General features: G+C 36.9%; 1 protein-coding gene across 1 annotated transcript in view; it reads right to left on the bottom strand.

Moving 5' to 3' along the window:
* The window catches only part of ADGRV1 (adhesion G protein-coupled receptor V1), a 614420-nt gene that overhangs the window by 487588 nt on the left and 107171 nt on the right, over positions 1 to 19661 (bottom strand). The window contains exons 35-42 of the mRNA XM_003404981.4: positions 18977 to 19076; positions 18149 to 18328; positions 17367 to 17530; positions 11209 to 11302; positions 9171 to 9249; positions 8930 to 9068; positions 8139 to 8280; positions 7 to 269 (exon numbers count right to left, since the gene is read on the bottom strand). Of these exons, the coding sequence (XP_003405029.2) occupies positions 7 to 269; positions 8139 to 8280; positions 8930 to 9068; positions 9171 to 9249; positions 11209 to 11302; positions 17367 to 17530; positions 18149 to 18328; positions 18977 to 19076 (1161 nt within the window). The remainder of the gene's footprint in view (positions 1 to 6; positions 270 to 8138; positions 8281 to 8929; positions 9069 to 9170; positions 9250 to 11208; positions 11303 to 17366; positions 17531 to 18148; positions 18329 to 18976; positions 19077 to 19661) is intronic.

The raw sequence follows: 19661 nt of genomic DNA, 5'->3' as shown, positions 1-19661 counted from the left end.
CTGTACCTTGAATTGAATACCTTCTTCCAAAACAATATAGCCTTTGGAAGGGGTCAGATCTTTAGACTCGGTTGAAGAATTCACCTCTGTCACAATGAACTGAACTGTCACAGTTCCAAAGAGTCCTTGCGCAGGTTCCCGAACAATGTACAATACCGCAACACTCTCTTGTACATAGACGGCTGTTGGTTCTCTTACGAAAAAGTGCTGACTGTTGTTAAATGACAGAACTCCAGGGCCATCATCATTAGCAAATACAGTAACTAAGGCTGTCGAAATGAAAATATTAAAACAATAAATCAAAACAGAATGAGTTGTAAGTGCTGGAATAGCATGAATGTTTAAATGGAAACTAGGTGAACTCTTTGCCAGATAACTTTAGAAAAAAAGGAAATTTTAAAAAGGATTTAATAAACTTCAATAAACCCAGTGCCGTCGAGTCGATTCCAACTCATGGTTTCCGCTTCAATATTCACTCATAAAAATATTCAGTACTCCTGCAATAAATGGAAGCTTCCTCAATCTGATGAAATAGAGGCCTACAGCAAATATCAAGTTTAATGTTGAAATATTAGAAGCATCCTCACTAAAAACAGAAACAAGACAATGACGCCAGTCACTGCACTACAATACACATTGTCCTACAGAAATCAGCTAGGTAACAGGTATAAAAATAGGAAGGAAGAGCCAGAACTAGAACGGTCACTATTTTCTAAATGATATAATTGTCTACTTAGAAAATCCAAGAGAAAAATATTGTTGGAACTATTTATTTTATATAAGTCAGAAATGTAAGCTGAGCAACCTTAAAAAATCAACAGTTTTCTATTTACTACTACTACCAAAAATATTAATAGTAACAACTGCAACAATATCTAATACTATTTAGCACTTGCGAATTGCTTAACTAATTGTCAAGGATTTTGTTTTACTTGGATCCACAATCAACCCCCATGGAAGCAGCAGGCAAGAAATCAAATGATGTGCTGCATTGGGCAAATCGGCTGCAAAAGACCTCCTTAAAGTGTTAAAAAGCAAAGATATCGCTTTGAGGACTAAGGTGCACCTGACCCAAGCCACGCTATTTTCAATCACCTCATATGCATGTGAAAGCTGAACAATGAATAATGAAGACTAAAGAAGAATTGATGCCTTTGAATTACAGTGTTAGTGAAGAATACTGAATATACCATGGACTGCAAGATGAATGAACAAATCAATCTTGGAAGAACCACAGCCAGAATGCTCCTTAGAAGTGAAGATGGAGAGATTTTCCCTCATGTATTTTAGACAAATTATCAGGAAGGAGCAGTCCCTGGAGAAGGACCTCGTCCTTGGTAAAGCAGAGGTTCACAAGAAACAGGACGATGCTCAACAAGGCGAACTGACATAGCAGCTACAACGATGGGCTCAAACCTAACAATTATGAGGATGGCACAGGATCGGGAAATGTTCCCTTCTGTTGTACACAGGGTTGCTACGAGTGGAACAGACTTGACGGCACATAACAAAAACAACGATTGCTTAACCTATGTTAACTTGTTTTAATTCTAACTCCAACCCTATGAGGTCTATTATTCCATTTTACAGAAGAGATGAGTGAAGCACAGGTAGATAATATGCTAAAGCTCACTGGCTAGAAAGTGGCAGAAGTGGTGCACAAAGCCAGAAAGTCTGCTTCAGCACACGCATTCTTAAAGACTATTAAAATATGGCAAAGTGGTTAAGAGCTCAGGCTGGTAACCAAAAGGTCAGCAGTTCAAACCCACTAGCTGCTCCTTGGAAACCCTATGGGGCAGTTCTACTCAGTCCTATTATGTCACTACGAGTTGAAACTGGCTTAACGGCACATAACAACAACAATACATCATCTATAACTAATTTTAAAATGTAACAGAAAAGGGACCTCATTCACAACAGGAATAATGTCTAGGAATCAGTCTGAAGTATGTAAGACCAATAGGAAGAAAACAATAGGTTTTAATGCATGATCGTGGCAGATACTGTCAGTGGTTCACCCATGTCCCTTCTACCTACTCTTGAATCGCTTGCAGCTGTTCCTATTTGCCCAACAGCCTGTCAAGTCTTTATGTCTGAGCACAGCATCAGACCACACAAGAGTCAGGACAGAAGTGCTGGAGACTTACCATGCAAAAGTGACCTTCAAACAATGAGGAATGGGAGGCAGGGCACCAGCAAAATTGAGACTCAGTTGACCATAGCAGTACCTGTTCATTTAACACATCTTCTATCAGCTTTCCTCTCTCCCCGTTTCATTTCCTCACCATGTGTCAATCACCTCCCAAGTAAACTTCTTATATCCAAATCCTAGTCTCAGGGTTTGTTTTTAAGGAAAGTCAAACTAAGGCAATGATATAAAGGATGATCTAAGTAAGTAGAGAAGCATATCATATTTCTAAATGAAAAAACTCAGCATCATAATGATGTCAAGCATCTCCAAATTAATCTAAAATTTAAATTCAAAGCTGTTATGAATTGAACAACATCCCCCACAAAGACAGCTTAAAATCCTAACTCCTGTAACTGTGAATGTGACCGTGTTTGGAAATAGGTTTTTAAGATTAACTTGAGGTCATACTGAAGTAGGGTGGGTCCTAATCCTCTGTGACTCCTGACCTTAGAGAAGAGATATGAAAATAAAAGTAAAAACCAGTCCCTGGGTTACTTAAAATTCTTTCATGTTTTTTATTAAAACTCAGATGTTTTCACATAAAGGCAATAACTTCAGAATAAACTTTTTTCCTGAGGCTGTGGCCTTTTTTTCAGATCCAAACATGTGTCCTTGAGATGAAATCATTTTCTTCTAGAGCACAATGGGATGTATGGGAGGGTTGCTGGTATGGACACCACGTGTTGGTTAAGAATCTTCTATGTCACAACTTAGAAGAAATGCACAAATTTCTAGAAACACATTACCTACCGAAACTAACACAAACAGAGGGAGAACAACTAAATGAACCCATAGCAAAAGAAGAGATTGAAAAAGTAATTTAAAAAAACTTCTCCCCCCCTCCAAAAAAAAAGCCCTGGCCCTCCCGGTTTCACTGGAGACTTCCACTAGACTTTCAGAGAACAGTTACCACTACTACTAAAGGTATTTAAGAGCATAGAAAAGGATGGAGTACTTCCAAACTCATTCTATGATCCCAGCATTTCCCTTATACCAAAACCAGGTAAAGACACCACAGAAAAAGAAAATTACAGACCTATATCTCTCATGAACTTAGATGCAAAAATACTCAATAAAATTCTACCCAATAGAATTCAACAATTATCAAAAAAAATAATTCACCATGACCAAGTGGGATTTATACCAGGAATGCAGGGATGATTCAACATTAGAAAAACAATCAATATAATCCATCATATAACTAAAACAAAAGACAAGAACTACATGATCTTATCAACTGATACAGAAAAGGCATTTGACAAAGTCCAACACACATTCATGATAAAAACTCTCAGCAAAATAGGATTAGAAGGAAAATTCCTCGACATAATAAAGGGCATTTATACAAAGCTAACAGCCAACATCATCCTAAATGGAGAGAGTCTGAAAGCATCCTCCTTGAGAACGGACTCCAGACAAGGATGCTCTTTATCACCACTCTTATTCAACATTGTGCTGGAGGTCCTAGCCAGAGCAATTAGGCTAGAAAAACAAAGAGCATCCAAATTAGTAAGTAAGAAGTAAAAGTATCTGTCTTTGCGGATGACATGATCTTATATACAGAAAAACCTAAAGAATCCTCAGGAAAACTACTGAAACCAATAGAAGAGTTCAGAAGAGTATAGGGATACAAGATAAACATACAAAAATCAGTTCGATTCCTCTACACCAACAAAAAGAACATTGAAGAGGAAATCACCAAATCAATACCATTTACAATAGTCCCCAAGAAGATAAAACACTTAAGAATAAACCCAACCAGAAAGGTAAAAGACCTGTACAAAGAAAACGACAAGACACCACTGTAAGAAACCAAAAGAGACCGACATATGCAGAAAAACACCTTGTTCATGGATAGGAAGACTCAACATTGTCTATTACACCAAAAGCGATCTATAGATGCAATGCAATTCTGATCCAAATTCCAATGACATTTTTTAATGAGATGGGGAAACAAATCACCAACTTCATATGGAAGGGAAAGAGGCCCTGGATAAGTAAGCATTACTGAAAAAGAAGAGCAAGTGGGAGGCCTCACACTACCTGATTTTAGAAACTATTATACTGCCACAGAAGTCAAAACAGCCTGGTACTGGTACAACAACAGACACAAAGACCAATGGAACAGAATTGAGAATCCAGACATAAATCCATCCACATAGGAACAGCTGATATTTGACAAAGGCCCAAAGTCTGTTAAATGAGGAAAAGACAGTCTCTTTAACAAATGATGCTGGTATAACTGGATATCCATCTGCAAAAAAATGAAACAAGACCGATGCCTCACACCATGCAAAAAAACTAACTCAAAATGGATCAAAGACCTAAATATAAAACCTACAACAATAAGGATCATGAAAGAAAAAATAGGGACAACGCTAGGAGCCCTAATACATGGCAAAAACAGTATACAAAACATCACTAACGATGCACAAAAACCAGAAGAGAAACTAGGTAACTGGGAGCTCCTAAAAATCAAACACCTATGCTCACCCAAAGACTTCACCAAAAGAGTAAAAAGATTACCTACAGACTGGGAAAATTTTTGGCTATGACATTTCCGATCAGCATCTGATCTCTAAAATCTACATGTTACCGCAAAGACTCAACAACAAAAAGACACATAACCCAATTAAAAAATGGGCAAAGGATATGAATAGGCACTTCACCAAAGGAGACATTCAGACAGCTAACAGATACATAAGGATATGCTCACCATCATTAGCCATTACAGAAATGCAAATCAAAACTACAATGAGATACCATCTCACCCCAAAGAGGCTGGAATTAGTCCAAAAAACACAAAATAATAAATGTCGGAGAGGTTATGGAAAGGCTGGAACACTTCTACACTGCTGGTGGGAATGTAAAATGGTACAACCACTTTGGAAATCGATTTGGCGCTTCCTTAAAAAGCTACAAATAGAATTACCAAACAATCCAGCAATTCCACTCCTTGGACTATATCCTAGAGAAATAAGAGCCTTTACACGAACAGATACATGCACACCCATGTTCACTGCAGCACTGTTCACAGTAAAAAAAAGATGGGAGCAACCAAGGTGCCCATCAATGGATGAATGGGTAAATTATTGTACATTCACACAGTGGAATACTACACATCAATAAAGAACAATGATGAAACCATGAAACATCTCATAACATGGAGGAATCTGGAAGGCATTTTGCTGAGTGAAAATAGCCAGTTGCAAAATGACAAATATTATATGAGACCACTACTATAAGAACCCTAGAAATAATTTAAACACTGAAGAAAATATTCTTTGATGGTTATGAGGGTGGGGAGGGAGGAAGGGAGGGACAGGGGTATTCACTAATTAGATAGTAGACAAGAACTATTTTAGGTGAATGGAAGGACAACACACAATACAAGAGAGCTCAGCACAACTGGACTAAACCAAAAGCAAAGAAGTTTCCTGAATACAGCCAAACTCTTTGAAGACCAGAGTAACAGGGCGGTGGTCTGGGGACCATGGTTTCAGGGGACATCTAGGTCAACTGGCATAACAAAATATATTAAAATATTCTACATCCCACTTTGGTGAGTGGCTCTGCAGTCTCAACTGCTAGCAAGCGGCCATCTAAGATGCATCAACTGGTCTCAAGAGACAGAAACGGTGACATAAATCAGAGACCACATCAGCCTGAGACCAGAAGAACCAGATGGTGCCTGGCTACAACCAATGACTGCTCTGACAGGAAACACAACAGAGAATCCCTGATGGAGCAGGAGAACAGTGGGAAGCAGACCTCAAATTCTTGTAAAAAGACCAGACTTAACAGTCTGACTGAGACTAGAAGGTCCCTAGACCTTCTGTTAGCCCAAGACTGGAACCATTCCCAAAGCCAGCTCTTCAGACAGGAATTGAACTGGACTATTTTTTTATAAGACAGAAAATGACACTGGTGAAGAATGAGCTTCTTGGCTCAAGTAGACACATGAGACTACGTGGGCAGCTCGTGTCTGGATGGGAGACGAGAGGTGAGAGTGTTCAGAAGCGAGGTGAATGGAGATGAGAAGGTAAAGGGGGACAGAGCCTGGCTGAATGGACACGGGGAATACAGGGTGGAGAAGAGTATGCTGTCTCATTATGGGGGAGAGTAACTAGCAGTACATAGCAAGGTGTACATAAATTTTTTTACAAGAGACTGACTTATTTGTAAACTTTCACTTAAAGCACAATAAAATAAATAAATAAAAGAATCTTCTATGTCACAACCTACTCCATAAAGTTTATGTTCCATATCCTAGTTTGGTAAGTGGCATCTGGGGTCTTACAAGCCTGTGAGTGACCATTTAAGATAAAACTATCTATCAGTCTCTACTTATCTGGAGCAAGAGAAAGAAGGAATCCAAAGACTCAAAGGAGAAACTAGCCTACAGGACTAACTGCCTACATGAACCACAGCCGCAACTATCCTGAGATCACAAAAACTAGATGGTACCTGGCTACCACTACCAACTGTTCTGACCAGGGACACAATAGATGGTCCCAGATACAACGGGAGAAAATTGTAGAACAAAAATCAGAGTATTAAAAAAAAAAAAAAAGGCCAGACTTACTGGGCCAGTAGGGACTAGAGGAACCCCAGAGATTCTCTCTCCGACATACTCTTTAAACTTTGAACTGAAATCATTCATGGAAGTCAACTTTCAGCTAAATAACAACTTGTCTCATAAAATAAGCAATATCACCCATGAATACTGTGCTCCTTTAAAAAAAAAAAAAAATCATCTATATGAGGCCAAATGGTCAACATTTACCCTAAATCAAAGATGAGAAGGTCAGGGGTACGGGGTAGAGGGTGGGGGGTGGGGGGTGAGGGGGGAGTGGGTGGCAAGTAAGCTAGATTAACGGAATAATCAGAATGGAAATAATGAGAATGCTGACATAATACAGAAAATGTAACTGTATCACTGAACGATATGTATAGAAATTGTTAAACGGGAACCTACTTTGCTATGTGAAGTTTCACCAAAAACACAATATTGCAAGGTAAACAACAGAAACTTCTATGTACAACAGAAAACCTAATTCAAACTGACTTTAACAAAGATAATTTATTGACTCATTTAAGGAAATGAAAGAATCCCAAAGAACACTCAGCGACTTGCAAAAAAATGAGGTTGAAGAGGCAGTCAACATTCAGTGCTCTGTGTTGACCTGGCTTATTTATCACCACAAGGAATGGAATTAAGTGACATTTTAGAGTCCCTTCTAAACCTAAAGTTCTGTATGTCTATGACATTTCCTCCTTTGTCATTTATTTTTCCTCCTCTACACAAAAGAAAAATGTTGCAGACATTTACAGCTTCTGTAAAGATTTACAGCTTTGGAAACCCTATGGGGCAGTTCTACTCTGTCCTGTAGGGTCACTATGAGTTGGAATCAACATGACGGCAGTGGGTTAAGCAGTTAGCAGGGACCTGACAAGCAATGACCAGGATGACTTTTAATGACAAGGTCAAACTGTTCAACCGAGGAATTATGGCTCCTGTAGTCTGTCTGATCTATCTATACCTTTCACCCCTAGGTGGAAATCCTAAAGCAGTTACATGACACTAAAACAGTTACCTTGTCATTGCTTCTGTTGCTAAGCAGAAAATTTGAAGCAGAGCTAAAATTCCAAAGGAAAGATACCTACAAATTAACTACAATCTACAATCATTGTGAAAATGATTTCATATTGTCTTTGGTACCAACCTACTTTTTTGTTTCTTACACACACGCACGGACACACACACACACACACACAAACACACAGGCTAGAAATACTGTTATATTGACACAGGACTTCCAAAATGCTTATTTTTCATTCTAAGCTTTGAAAATCATTAAGACTTGCTAATCAGTTTACATCTGCCAATGTGTTCAGAAAAACATTATCAAGGAGGGGGAGTTGTGTAAAAGAAATTATCAATTACCTGTTGTATTTGCCCCCAGCTCTAGTCCAGGAGAAGGATTTGTTAAAATCAGCTGAAAATTTTCATCTCCTTCTGGAATGTCATCATCAAGAATCATGACGTCAATATTCTTATACCTTTCTCCATCAGCAAAATGAAGAATCTGTCAAAAAGGTAAATACATACAGTATTACATATTAAATAACTCTCAGAGTTTTATAGAATGTTTAGAAACAAATATGATATAGTTATGGGTATAAAGAGTAAGTGATCTTACAGAATCTTTTTCTTCTTTTTCGCATGGTAAGTTTTTATTTAAACTTACAACATTTAAGAAGAAAAGCAAAATAGGGGAAGAGAAGAAAGCATACATTCGGTTAAGGAATAAAAGGCATAAAAAGACAAAGTAAAATGTATTTAGAAACACCAAATGTGCTTCAGTAAATTCAGACAAATATGAGTCAAACTTTCAAGTAGCTTCAGACACACTTTGTTTGGCAAGATCAGCAATTAAATAAATTCTTTAACACAATAACAAGTTTCTTCTAGTATCAAATACTGTAATAAAATAGTAAATGAATACAGAATAACCTTTAGAATGGTACTGAAAATTCTAAATATATCTTTAAATAAAACAGTGAAAGAAATCATCCCATCATGTGAGTCTTCTGTGCTGATAATATACAGTGAGATACGTAATGTTTTATTATTTTAAGATTTACTTATACAGAACCTAAATCACTATGATTCTGAAGGAATAATGATTATAAAATCATTTGTAAAAGTGATCTGTGCTTGATCTTGAGTCCTACCATTGGGGTGAAGATATAATCCAGCCCCAGTTGTGCTTCCAAATTCTGTGCATACACAAACAAGGAAACGTGGCCAAGAGACCCTCTGCTCCTCTGGGCTACCAATGTTAAACTTCCCTGGGTTTCATTTACTTCAAACCTATAATAAAGATAAGACAGTTTTTTTTCCTTATAAGGTGATTTTGTAGATGGTAAAGAATCTGAAACCCAGAAAAAGACTCTAATGCAATCTTAGGTTTACCTGCTATGCTGCCATTCAATTATGCCTTGGGCACCATCATTGGCATCAATAATAATTTGTGCAGTCAAGCCTTCTGAATCTAAAAAAAAAAATTGAAATACCATTTGAAAATGACTAATAACAACACTAATAGATGTGCAATAAGACAGTCTGCTCCAGATTATGTAATTCCTAACATAGGTAATGCCGACATTACTCAGAAGAGATTTAAAAATATAAAGATAAGAATGCTTATAACCTCTGAATGAGAAAACTTTTTGTTAAAAAGAGGAACTGATTTATAGAATGTTAATCGACTGAGAACAGCATGATAAGAAATAATAAGCAACTGAGGAAATGGGATTTTTTCTATTTTAACCAAAAAAATTTTTTAATGTTTGGTACCTTTTTTTTACCACTAGTCTACATTATTAACATTTCAGGAGGGAAGGAAAATGGGGGCATTTGAAAGGCATAAAAGAATAAGAAAAAGCAGAAAAGAAATGGGAAAAGGAAGATAAGGAGTGCTCCAGAGAGAAATACAGGTGGGAACAGAGACAGAGAGAGAGAGACAGTGAAAAGTTGAGACAGGTAGGGTTGATGAGGAAAAGGTCTGGTGGAATAAAGAGAGACTCAGGCAGACAGAAACTTCTCTAACGCAGGTGGACAAAAATTGCTTATTTTGTGTTCTGTCCATCAAGTTCAGTATATTATTAATACTCAGTTTTGAAATATTAACGAACTGTACTACTGTTTTTTTAAAAATGCCTCGACTGTCCTTTACCTTTTAAATTTCAGAGGCTCTACCTTAGTCTAGGATACTTATGGAAGCTGGCTAAGTAGGGCAGGGGTGGGGGCAGGGGTAGGGGAGTATAATTCTCTCTAGAGAGAAGAGAGCATCACTGTCAAGAAAAGAAGATGAAATCAGGATTCATGGCTATCAGACTAGAGGCTACGAAGCACAGATTCTAAAGTCAAGCCATGCCAACTGAATCCCAGCTCTACCACGTACTAGCCGTGTGGCTTTGGGCATCTTACTTAGCCTCTGTTAGCCTCAGTTCTGTCATCTGTAAAATGGGAATATGTAAGTAATGATGATATTAATATACAAGGCACTTGGAAAAGGAATATTCAACAAATTCCAACTATTCGAATTACTTTTAAAATGAGTATGAAAAAAATGAAGTATTTTTTTAGTTTTCTTAGAAGGAACAATATTTATCTCTCATAATAATTACTCTGTGTAAAGAGCCTACTTGTTGGAAACACATATTTCTTTTGCAAAAGAACTGAAACTGTTCAAACAATATGTTAGAAACTCATAACTGCCTTTCAATATTTTCAAAGTGGTCACTGAGCCTCTTGGCTATGCTTTTCATCCCCTAATCCAGCTGCATTTTCCCTCTACCCCCCACATCTTCTGAATGGGGTCATCACACCCAAAAGCTTCAGACAAAATTTCCCAACAGTAAATTTCCAAACTGCAAACAGGAGCCTGTAATTTAAAAACAAGAATACATCTTTTTAAAGAAACCTGCACAAATTCGTACCAAGGTTCAAATTTTACCTTTAAGTCTGTAATGAATTAACTGAGTCTTTTCTAAAAGCATGAAAAGAAAAGATAAAAAGGTCAAAAAAACAGCAGAGAACACAACAAAGAAAAGTCCTTATTAACTTAAAAAAAAATACAACCACCTGAGAGTTAGAAAATAGCTAACGAAAATTTAAAGAGAAATGAAAGGGGCATGCCTTCAGTAGGCTCAATGATGTAAAGAACTAATCTCATCTGAGGATTACAGATTTGGTTATAAACTAGTTGTAAAATTTAAAGGGCATCTCATACTAACTGTTCAATGTCCTTACACTGTCCAATAAGCAAAATTAAAATATATGATAGTCGCTAACTTAAAATAAATCTAAAAGACTAACATTTTCACACATAGCCGAGATTAACAAATGCCATAACGATTACCCCTGATTAAAAAATGAAGTACCTTTATTTCATTTAAAGTTAGTGAATAAAAAGGAAGAGAAAAACAAAACAAAACAAAAATCATACCTAGTCTGGGAGGAAATGAAGTTAAAGGAGCCATGATAAGTTCAACACAAGTTAAATTCACCAGGAAATATTCTTCTAGCTCTGGTGTATCATCCTGCAAAAAATACACCCATTACAATACATATCATTATGCTCTCAAAGTAATTACCTCTTTCATAAGCTGTTTTTAAATTATCTTAAATGGTCCCCAGAAAATATAAAAATGTAAAATTACAGTAGAACATATTTAAATTCGTTTTAAAAAATAAGGATAAAAATATTCAACTGATGCCTAGCTGCTGTGATACGCAATTAGGTTGAACCATATGAAACTGCTTATCTATAATTTTTTACCTAGACTAATATGATATGTAAAACAATCATATAAATATATAATATATTCGAAATATAACATGAACAAGATTTAAAAGTAACTTATCTTAAATATCCAATGTTTAGAATGAGGAATAAAATAATATCATGAAAAAGGTACAGGTTTTTGGTATGGATTGAATTGTGTCCCCCAAATATATGTGTTAAAATTCTAACCCCTTTACCTATAAATATAACCATGTTTGAAAAGAGGGGGTTTCCTTTTATAATCGTTAATAGTATCATACCAGCGTAGGGTGCATCTCAAATCTAATCACTTTTGAGTTATATAAAAAACAGAAAAGACACAGAGACCCACACAGCAGAAAAGACACACACACAGCAGAAAGACACCATATGAAGACAGATACACACAGCACTTGGATCTACAAGCCCAGGGATAACAAGGATTGCTGCAGCCACTGGAAGCTGAAAGAGACACAGAGGGACCTCCCCTAGAGCCAGGCCCTGAATTTAAACTTCTAGCCTCCTGAATTTTGAGAAAATAAATTTCTTTTCTTTGTTGTTGTTGTTAAGTGTCCTCAAGTCAGTTCCAACTCATAGCAATCCTAGGTACAAGAGAATGAAATACTGCCCGGTCTTGTGTCATTCTCATAATTGTCGTTAGGTTTGAGCACATTGTTGCAGTCACTGTGTCAATCCCTTTCGTCAAGGGTCTTCTTCTTTTTTGCTGACCCTCTACCTTACCAAGCATGATGTCCTTCTCCAAGGACTAGTGTCTCCTGATAACATGTTCAAAAGTACATGGGAAGAAGTTTCACCATCCTGGCTTCCAAGCAGCACTCCAGCTGTATTTCATCCAAGACAGATTTGTTCGTTCTTCTGGCAATCTGTGGAATATTCAACATTGTTTGCCAACATCATAATTCCAAGGCATCAATTGTCCTTCAGTCTTCCTTATTGATTGTCCAGCTTTCACATGCATATGAGGTGACTGAAAATATCATGGCTTGGGTCAGGCACATCTTAGTCCTCAAACTGATGTCATTGCTTTTCGACACTTTAAAGAGGTCTTTTGCAGCAGATTTGCCTGATGCAATACATCGTTTGATTTCTTGACTGCTGCTTTCATGGGCTTGGATTGTGGATCCAAGTAAATTGAAATCCTTGATAACATCAATCTTTTCTCCATTTATCATGATATTGTTTATTGGTCCAATTGTGAGGATTTTTGTTTTATGTTGAGGTGTAATCCATACTGAAGGCTGTGGTCTTTGATCTTCATCAGTAAGTGCTTCAAGTTCTCTTCACATTCAGCAAGCAAGGTTGTGTCATCTGCGTATTGCAGGTTATTAACAAGTCTTCCACCAATCCTGATGCCACATTCTTCTTCATATAGTCCAGCTTCTCAGATTATTTGCTCAGCATACAGATTGAATAAGTATGGTGAAAGGATGCCCCCCTGACACACACCTTTCTTGATTTTAAAACATGCAGTATTCCCTTGCTCTGTTCAAACGACTGCCTCTTGGTCTGTGTACAGGTTCCAAATAAACACAAATAAGTGTTCTGGAATTCCCATTCTTTGCAATGTTATCCATAACTTGTTAGAATCCACATAGTTGAATGCCTTTGCATAGTTAATAAAACAAAGGTAAACATATTTTTGGTATTCTTTGCTTTCAGTCAAGATCCATCTGACATCAGTAATGATATCCCTCATTCCACATCCTCTTCTAAACCCAGTTTGAATTTCTGGCAGTTCCCTGTCAATGCACTGCTGCAACTGCTTTTGAATGATCTTAAGCAAAATTTTACTTGTGTGTGATATTAATGATGTTGTTTGATAATTTCTGCATTCTGCTGGATCATCTTTCTTCAGAATGGGCACAAATATGGATCTCTTCCAGTTAGCTTGGACTTCTTTCTTCAATACCGTGGGTTCGTCATAACATGCTACCTCCGGAAATGGCTGAGCACTGACCAGTTCTTTTTCGTACAGTGACCCTGTGTATTCCTTCCATCTGCTTTTGATGCTTCCTGTGTCATTCAATATTTTGTCCAAAGAATCCTTAAAAATTGCAACTTGAGCCTTGATTTTTTTCTTCCATTCTTTCAACTTGAGAAATGCGAGCACATTCTTAGCTATTGGTTTTCTGACTTCAGGTCTCTGCACATTTTGTTATAAAATTTTACTTTGTCTTCTTGAGCTGCCCTTTGAAATCTTCTTTTACTTCATCATTGCTTACATTCACTTTAGCTACTCTACCTTTAAGAGCAAATTTTGGAGTCTCGTCTGACATCCTTTTTGGGCTTTTCTTTCTTTCCTGTCTTCTTAACCACCTTTTGCTTTCCTCATGTATGATATCCCTGATATAGCCCCACAACTCATTTGATCTTAGGTCATTAGCATTCAATGCATCAAATTTATTCTTGCAATGTCTCCAAATTCAGGTGGGATATACACAAGGTTGTATTTTGGCTCTTGTGGACTTGTTTTAATTTTCTTCAGCTTCAACTTGAGCTTGAATAGGAGCAACTGATGGTCTGTTCAACAGCTGGCCCCTGGCCTTGTTCTGGCTGATATCAAGCTTTTCCATCGTTTCTTTCCCCAGATGTAGTCAATTTGATGTCTGTATTTTCATCTGGTGAGGTCCACGTGTACAGCTGCTGTTTTTGTTGTTGATAAGAGGTATTTGCAATGAAATCATTGGTCTTGCAAAATTCTATCATGCTATCTCTGGCATTGTTTTTATCTCCAAGGCCATATTTTCCAACTACCAACCCTTTTTCTTCATTTCCAACTTTCACATTCTAATCACCAATAATTATCAATGCATCCTGATTGCATGTTTAATCAATTTCAGACTGCAGAAGCTGGTAAAAATCTTCAATTTCCTCACCTTTGGCATTAGTTGTTGGTGCATAAATCTGAGTAAAAGTGGTATTAACTGCTCTTCTTTGTATGAATATGGCTATTATCAATCACTGACAGCGTTGTACTTCAGGATAGATCTTGGAAATGTTCTTTTTGACGATGAACGCAATGCCATTCCTCTTTGATTTGTCATTCCTAGTGTAGTAGGCCATATGACCGTCTGATTCAAAATAGCCAATACCAGTTCATTTCAGCTCACTAATACCCAGGATATCAATTTTTATACATTACACTTTATTTTTGACAACTTCCAATCTTCCTAAATTGATACTTCACACATTCCACGTTCCTATTATTAATGGATGTTCACAACTGTTTCTTCTCGCTTTGAGTTGTGCCACATCAGCAAATGAAGGTCCCAAAAGCTTGACTCCATCCATATCATTAAGGTCAACTCACTTTCAGGAGGCTGCTCTTCCTCTGTCGTATTTTAAGTGCTTCCAACCTGAGAGGCTCATCTCCCAACACCGTATCAGACAATGTTCCACTGCTAAGATTTTCACGGGACAGTTTTTTCAGAAGTAGACTGCCAGGTCCTTTTTCCTAGTCCATCTTAGTCTGGAAGCTCTGCTGAAACCTGTCCACCACGGATGATGACCTTGCTGGTATTTGAAATACCAGTGGCAAAGCTTTCCGTATCACAGCAAAACAGCAAGCCACCACAGTACAACAAACTGAAAGGTGTGTAGCTTTTCTTCAAAGCTATCTAATTGTTATATTTTTTTGTTACAGCAGCAACTATGTAACTAGGAAAGCATCACAGTCAAGGAGATTTAGTATAAAATTCTGTAGTTTTAGGTGATTTTAACTTTCAGTACCTCAACTCTAATGTCTTTAAATGGGGGATATAATAGCTATTTTATGAGATTGTAATAATAGTTAAAATAATGCCTGTGGAGTCCCTGGCCTAGATAAGGTACTTAAATATGGTAGCTATTCTTATTAGTCACAAATCCAAATAATAGCCATGATAATAAGGCAGGTGCTTAAAACATAAGGACTAGAAAAACCGATGTCAGGAGTGACCAGCTAGCCACCAATATTTATATAGGAATCCAACATATACATATGCTAAGAACACCCTATGGAGTAGTTCTCGTAACAAATAGGGTCACCATGAGTCAGAATCAACTCAGCGGCAATGACTTTTGGTTTTTGATTTTATGTATATAATACCAATATGTACAAGCCAACATATACTTCCCTCTTCACTTTATATTTAATGGAGATACGTTTCCATGTGGGAAAAAAATAATGAACATCACAGACTCTGGTGTAATATACGTAATGTATAGACCAAAATGTGTTACAGAGTCAGTGAGGTAAAAGGAACTCCACGCACCTCCCCTGTCCTTCCCTACATGCACTAGCTCCTTCCCCACAATACGCTAGGTCCAAGCTACCCCTAGTGTAGCTTATTTCCTGGATGTACAGGCCTACAACCTCTTAATCTAGTGCTACTCAGGAAGCAGAAAGGCTGCAATGAGGAAGGGAGAAAGAAAAGTAGAGCTGGATCCTCCATGTTCATAAAACCAGACCCTATGAACAGAAGAGTGGCTATATATCATTTGCTTTAAAAACTAATATTTCTAACAAATAATCTTTTTACTTCTATTCAGTTATACTAATGCATTATATATTTGAGACATGACCTACCTTAACATTTTACCAAATCTTGCTTTGTATACTACATACTGAAATAATATTACCTTTTATCTTATGGCTTTAGCATTCTCATAATATTGTATTATATACAGTACCATGGTAATAATCAAGGAGCTCTGGTGGTGCAATGGTTAGGCGCTGGGCTGCTAACCAAAAGTTGGTGGTTCGAACCCACCAAGTGGCTTGGTGGGAGAAAAGACCTAGCGATCTGCTCCTGTAAAGATTTATAGCATAGAAAACTCTATGGAGCAGTTCTATTCTGTCTTATAGGGTCACTAAAGGATCGCTATGAGTTGAAATCAACTCAGCAGCACACAACAACAGCAGCCATGGTGATGGATAAAATAAGAGTTACTCACTTCGGATGGCAGATAGCGTTAAATGACTTAAAATTTTGTAAAAGTAAAAAGCCTCGAAGAAAATAAAACCTCTTTAAAATTGAACCCCAAAATAAGTAGTAATGAAAAAATATTTTTCTAAGGTAATATTCATTTTCTCTTTCTCAACTCCCCCCCCCCATATCACCTCCTACCCCCTCCACATGCACTGTTTTTATAAACTTCTTAGAAATGTATTTGGGTAGCTGAAACACTAACTTCCAAAGACATCACAATATGAAAACTCATTTAAAATAGCAATTCCAGTCACTAATGATTAAGTTTGATGGTAATCACATTTATACCTCTAGTGAGTTCCTCACTCTCTCTAATTTAACCAATCCTACCAACAGAGATTTGCTGGTCCAATAAATCCTTTGGAGTAATCAAAATGCTTCTTTGAAATCTCTTGGCCTATGTGCTCTAAAACAGGACTGCCCTAAGGAAATTCTCTTTATCGCAAGATTTTTCTGTAATAAAATACATAACAGCACACCACCTTATCTAAACACCTAAGAACTGAACCGGCCAGTGAGGTTTAAAGAAAAAAAAAATTGTAAAATAAATAAGCTGATTTAAAGTCACCAGCAGGGGAACCAATCAAAAATGAATTCTCGAAGTTGCTAAAGATAACAGTTGTATAGTATATGTAAATCTTATACTGAAAGCAAAGTAATATAAAAATATATATATATACCAGACAAGTGTAGTCTATATGAAATCTAATGTCTTAAAATGTAGAGGTTATCGAATGTCCCTTGTTAAATGTTGCTGCTTATAATATGTTACAGATAGAATATTCTATCAATTTCTAATTTCTATGTGGTTACTTCAGGTTTAATACGGTAATAACCTAAGATTTTTACCTCAAGTATAGTAATGTTGATGGCTGCTGATGTTTCCCCTTCTTCTAAAATCAGAAAGCCAACTATTGGTACAAAATCCACTTTTGGCTCTGCTAGGTTTCCTTCTGTTTGGTTTTTCAGACTCAGTATTCCAGGAACTGTGGTATATGTGACATTGATAACTCCTAATTGAATTGGTAGGAAAAAAGATGTAACTATGTAAACTTTTAAAATAATATCACACCCTGCACTTTTTGGCTTTCCTAAAAGCACCTAACGTGGAATGTATCATTGGCCCAATTGCTCACCCCTTCCTACATCCATAGCCTTTGCCAAGTAACAGCTCAGTGATCTCCTACTGTGGACAAAGAATACCTTTAAACTCTGAGTGTGGCCCTGTGGCTTGTTTTAGCCAATAGTACAAGGTAAAAGTGACGATATGCTAGGTCCATGCCTAAATCCAAGAAGGCTTTGCAGGTTTTTGCTTGCTCTCTTGTGTCTCTGCTGGTCCCAGGAGAAGAATGAGAGACACATGGAGGAGAGCGATCCCCTAGCCAAGCCCAGCCTATAGGAATGGACCACAGACAGTCATACGGGGCTGAGATTTTATGATTATTATACATAGCTATACTTATTGTAACAAGAGACAATTCCCTTAATCTGTACAATAATGAAGTCCTGCCCCCAATTAATATTCATTTTTTTCCTGTCTGATTAATTTCAGCAACGGCTTTCATCCTCACACATAAAACACTACAAAAGCCCCTGCCTAGAAACCCCAGTAAATCTAGAGTAACACAAACCTAAAGATCCAAATTCTCTGTTGATGAAAAGCTGAATGGTTACGTTAGCCTCTTCTACTAATATGAACCTTGATGAAAGAGCAAAATTTAAAACTCCGTGTGGTTCATCGCTGGCTTCCACTGTGAGCACAGCTGCATATCCTTGAGCATCAAGCAAAGCCATGCCTGCTGGCGGAACCCCTAAAAATGTCAGGAACCTGGTCAGGAAATCTGACAGTGATATGGCATTAACTTCTAAGTCCTTGAAATATAAATGCCCTGTCTGAAACATATTACAGTAACCAGAAAGTACTTTACTTTGTTCACTTCTTTAACAGAAATCTTCAGGTTGATCAACAGTCTAGATTTTATTTCCCTTTTTATAGACAGAAAATCAATAGCTTTCTCATTTCACTTACTATTGTCGTTATTTGCCATATTGGTCATGTCTGAACCACAGACATTGAGGAAAGTACCCAGATAATTTGCACTAAAAATCATTACATTTGAATTACCCAGATAATTGCTCCAAGTATATTATATAATATGTATAATATAATGTGTCTGATAGCATAGAATTAATTTGGGGAAAAATCCCACTTTTGGAAAGGTATTTTATTCTACAGGTAAATATTTGCCAATACTTTTATAGGGTTTACTCCTGAGCCCATAAATATAAGCATCTTTTTTTAAATAAGGTGATTTTTAACATAATGACAGGCAATATTTAAAGTAACATTTTTTCTCATTGCATCTATATGTTAAATACAGATAGCAAGAATTATTTCTTCTTTTTTTCAGAAAGGAATATTATATTAGAAAAAAATTTTAAACTGCATTGTAAATTACCTTGTGTCCTGACGTCATACAGAATTACTTGGTATACTTCTTTCTCCTCAGGAACATTGTCATCCAGCAAATGTACAAATATTGTTTGATTCAACGACCCCTGTGTCAAACAGAAAGAAGTCCATCCCCTCTATTATTACTGAACACAAACTATCTGCTGCTTACATTGCCCTTACAAACTGAGTATCCAAACATATTTTCATTTAAATTAAGAGTTCCGTGGCTTAAAAAAATAACTAAAATAGAAACCATTGATTCATGGGAAACCAGGCTTACAGTACATAGTCGCTAACAGTAGAAGGTCTTGAATGCTGAGCCAACGAATGCAGATTTTATCCAAGGAACAATGTAACTACTGAAAAATTCAGACGAGGCAATTAGTTGGGGAGATTTCTAAGACACTTTTCTAGCTGGAGCAGGAAAAAGAAAGCCAGTATAGCAGCGGCCAGTTACTAGAAGTCCTATGTAGTACTCAAGGTATTAGGGGCTTGAATTAAAACACACTATCAAAGAAGAATTCATTCCAAATGAGTGTAGAGAAGAAAGGAAGTTGATAAAGTCAACGCTGATTTATAGCCAAGAAATGCTTTTCCAGTTATTTCCTTCCAATCGTTTTCTTTAAAACTATCAGAAAGAGCCCATAAACAGAACCTTAAAAATATAATGCAAACAGGACTTAAAATGA

This window comes from Loxodonta africana, chromosome 2, assembly GCF_030014295.1.
Source record: "Loxodonta africana isolate mLoxAfr1 chromosome 2, mLoxAfr1.hap2, whole genome shotgun sequence".
NCBI classification, from domain to species: domain Eukaryota; kingdom Metazoa; phylum Chordata; class Mammalia; order Proboscidea; family Elephantidae; genus Loxodonta; species Loxodonta africana.
Note: the sequence above shows the minus strand (reverse complement) of the source record. Positions and strands in the feature narration are given on the sequence as shown.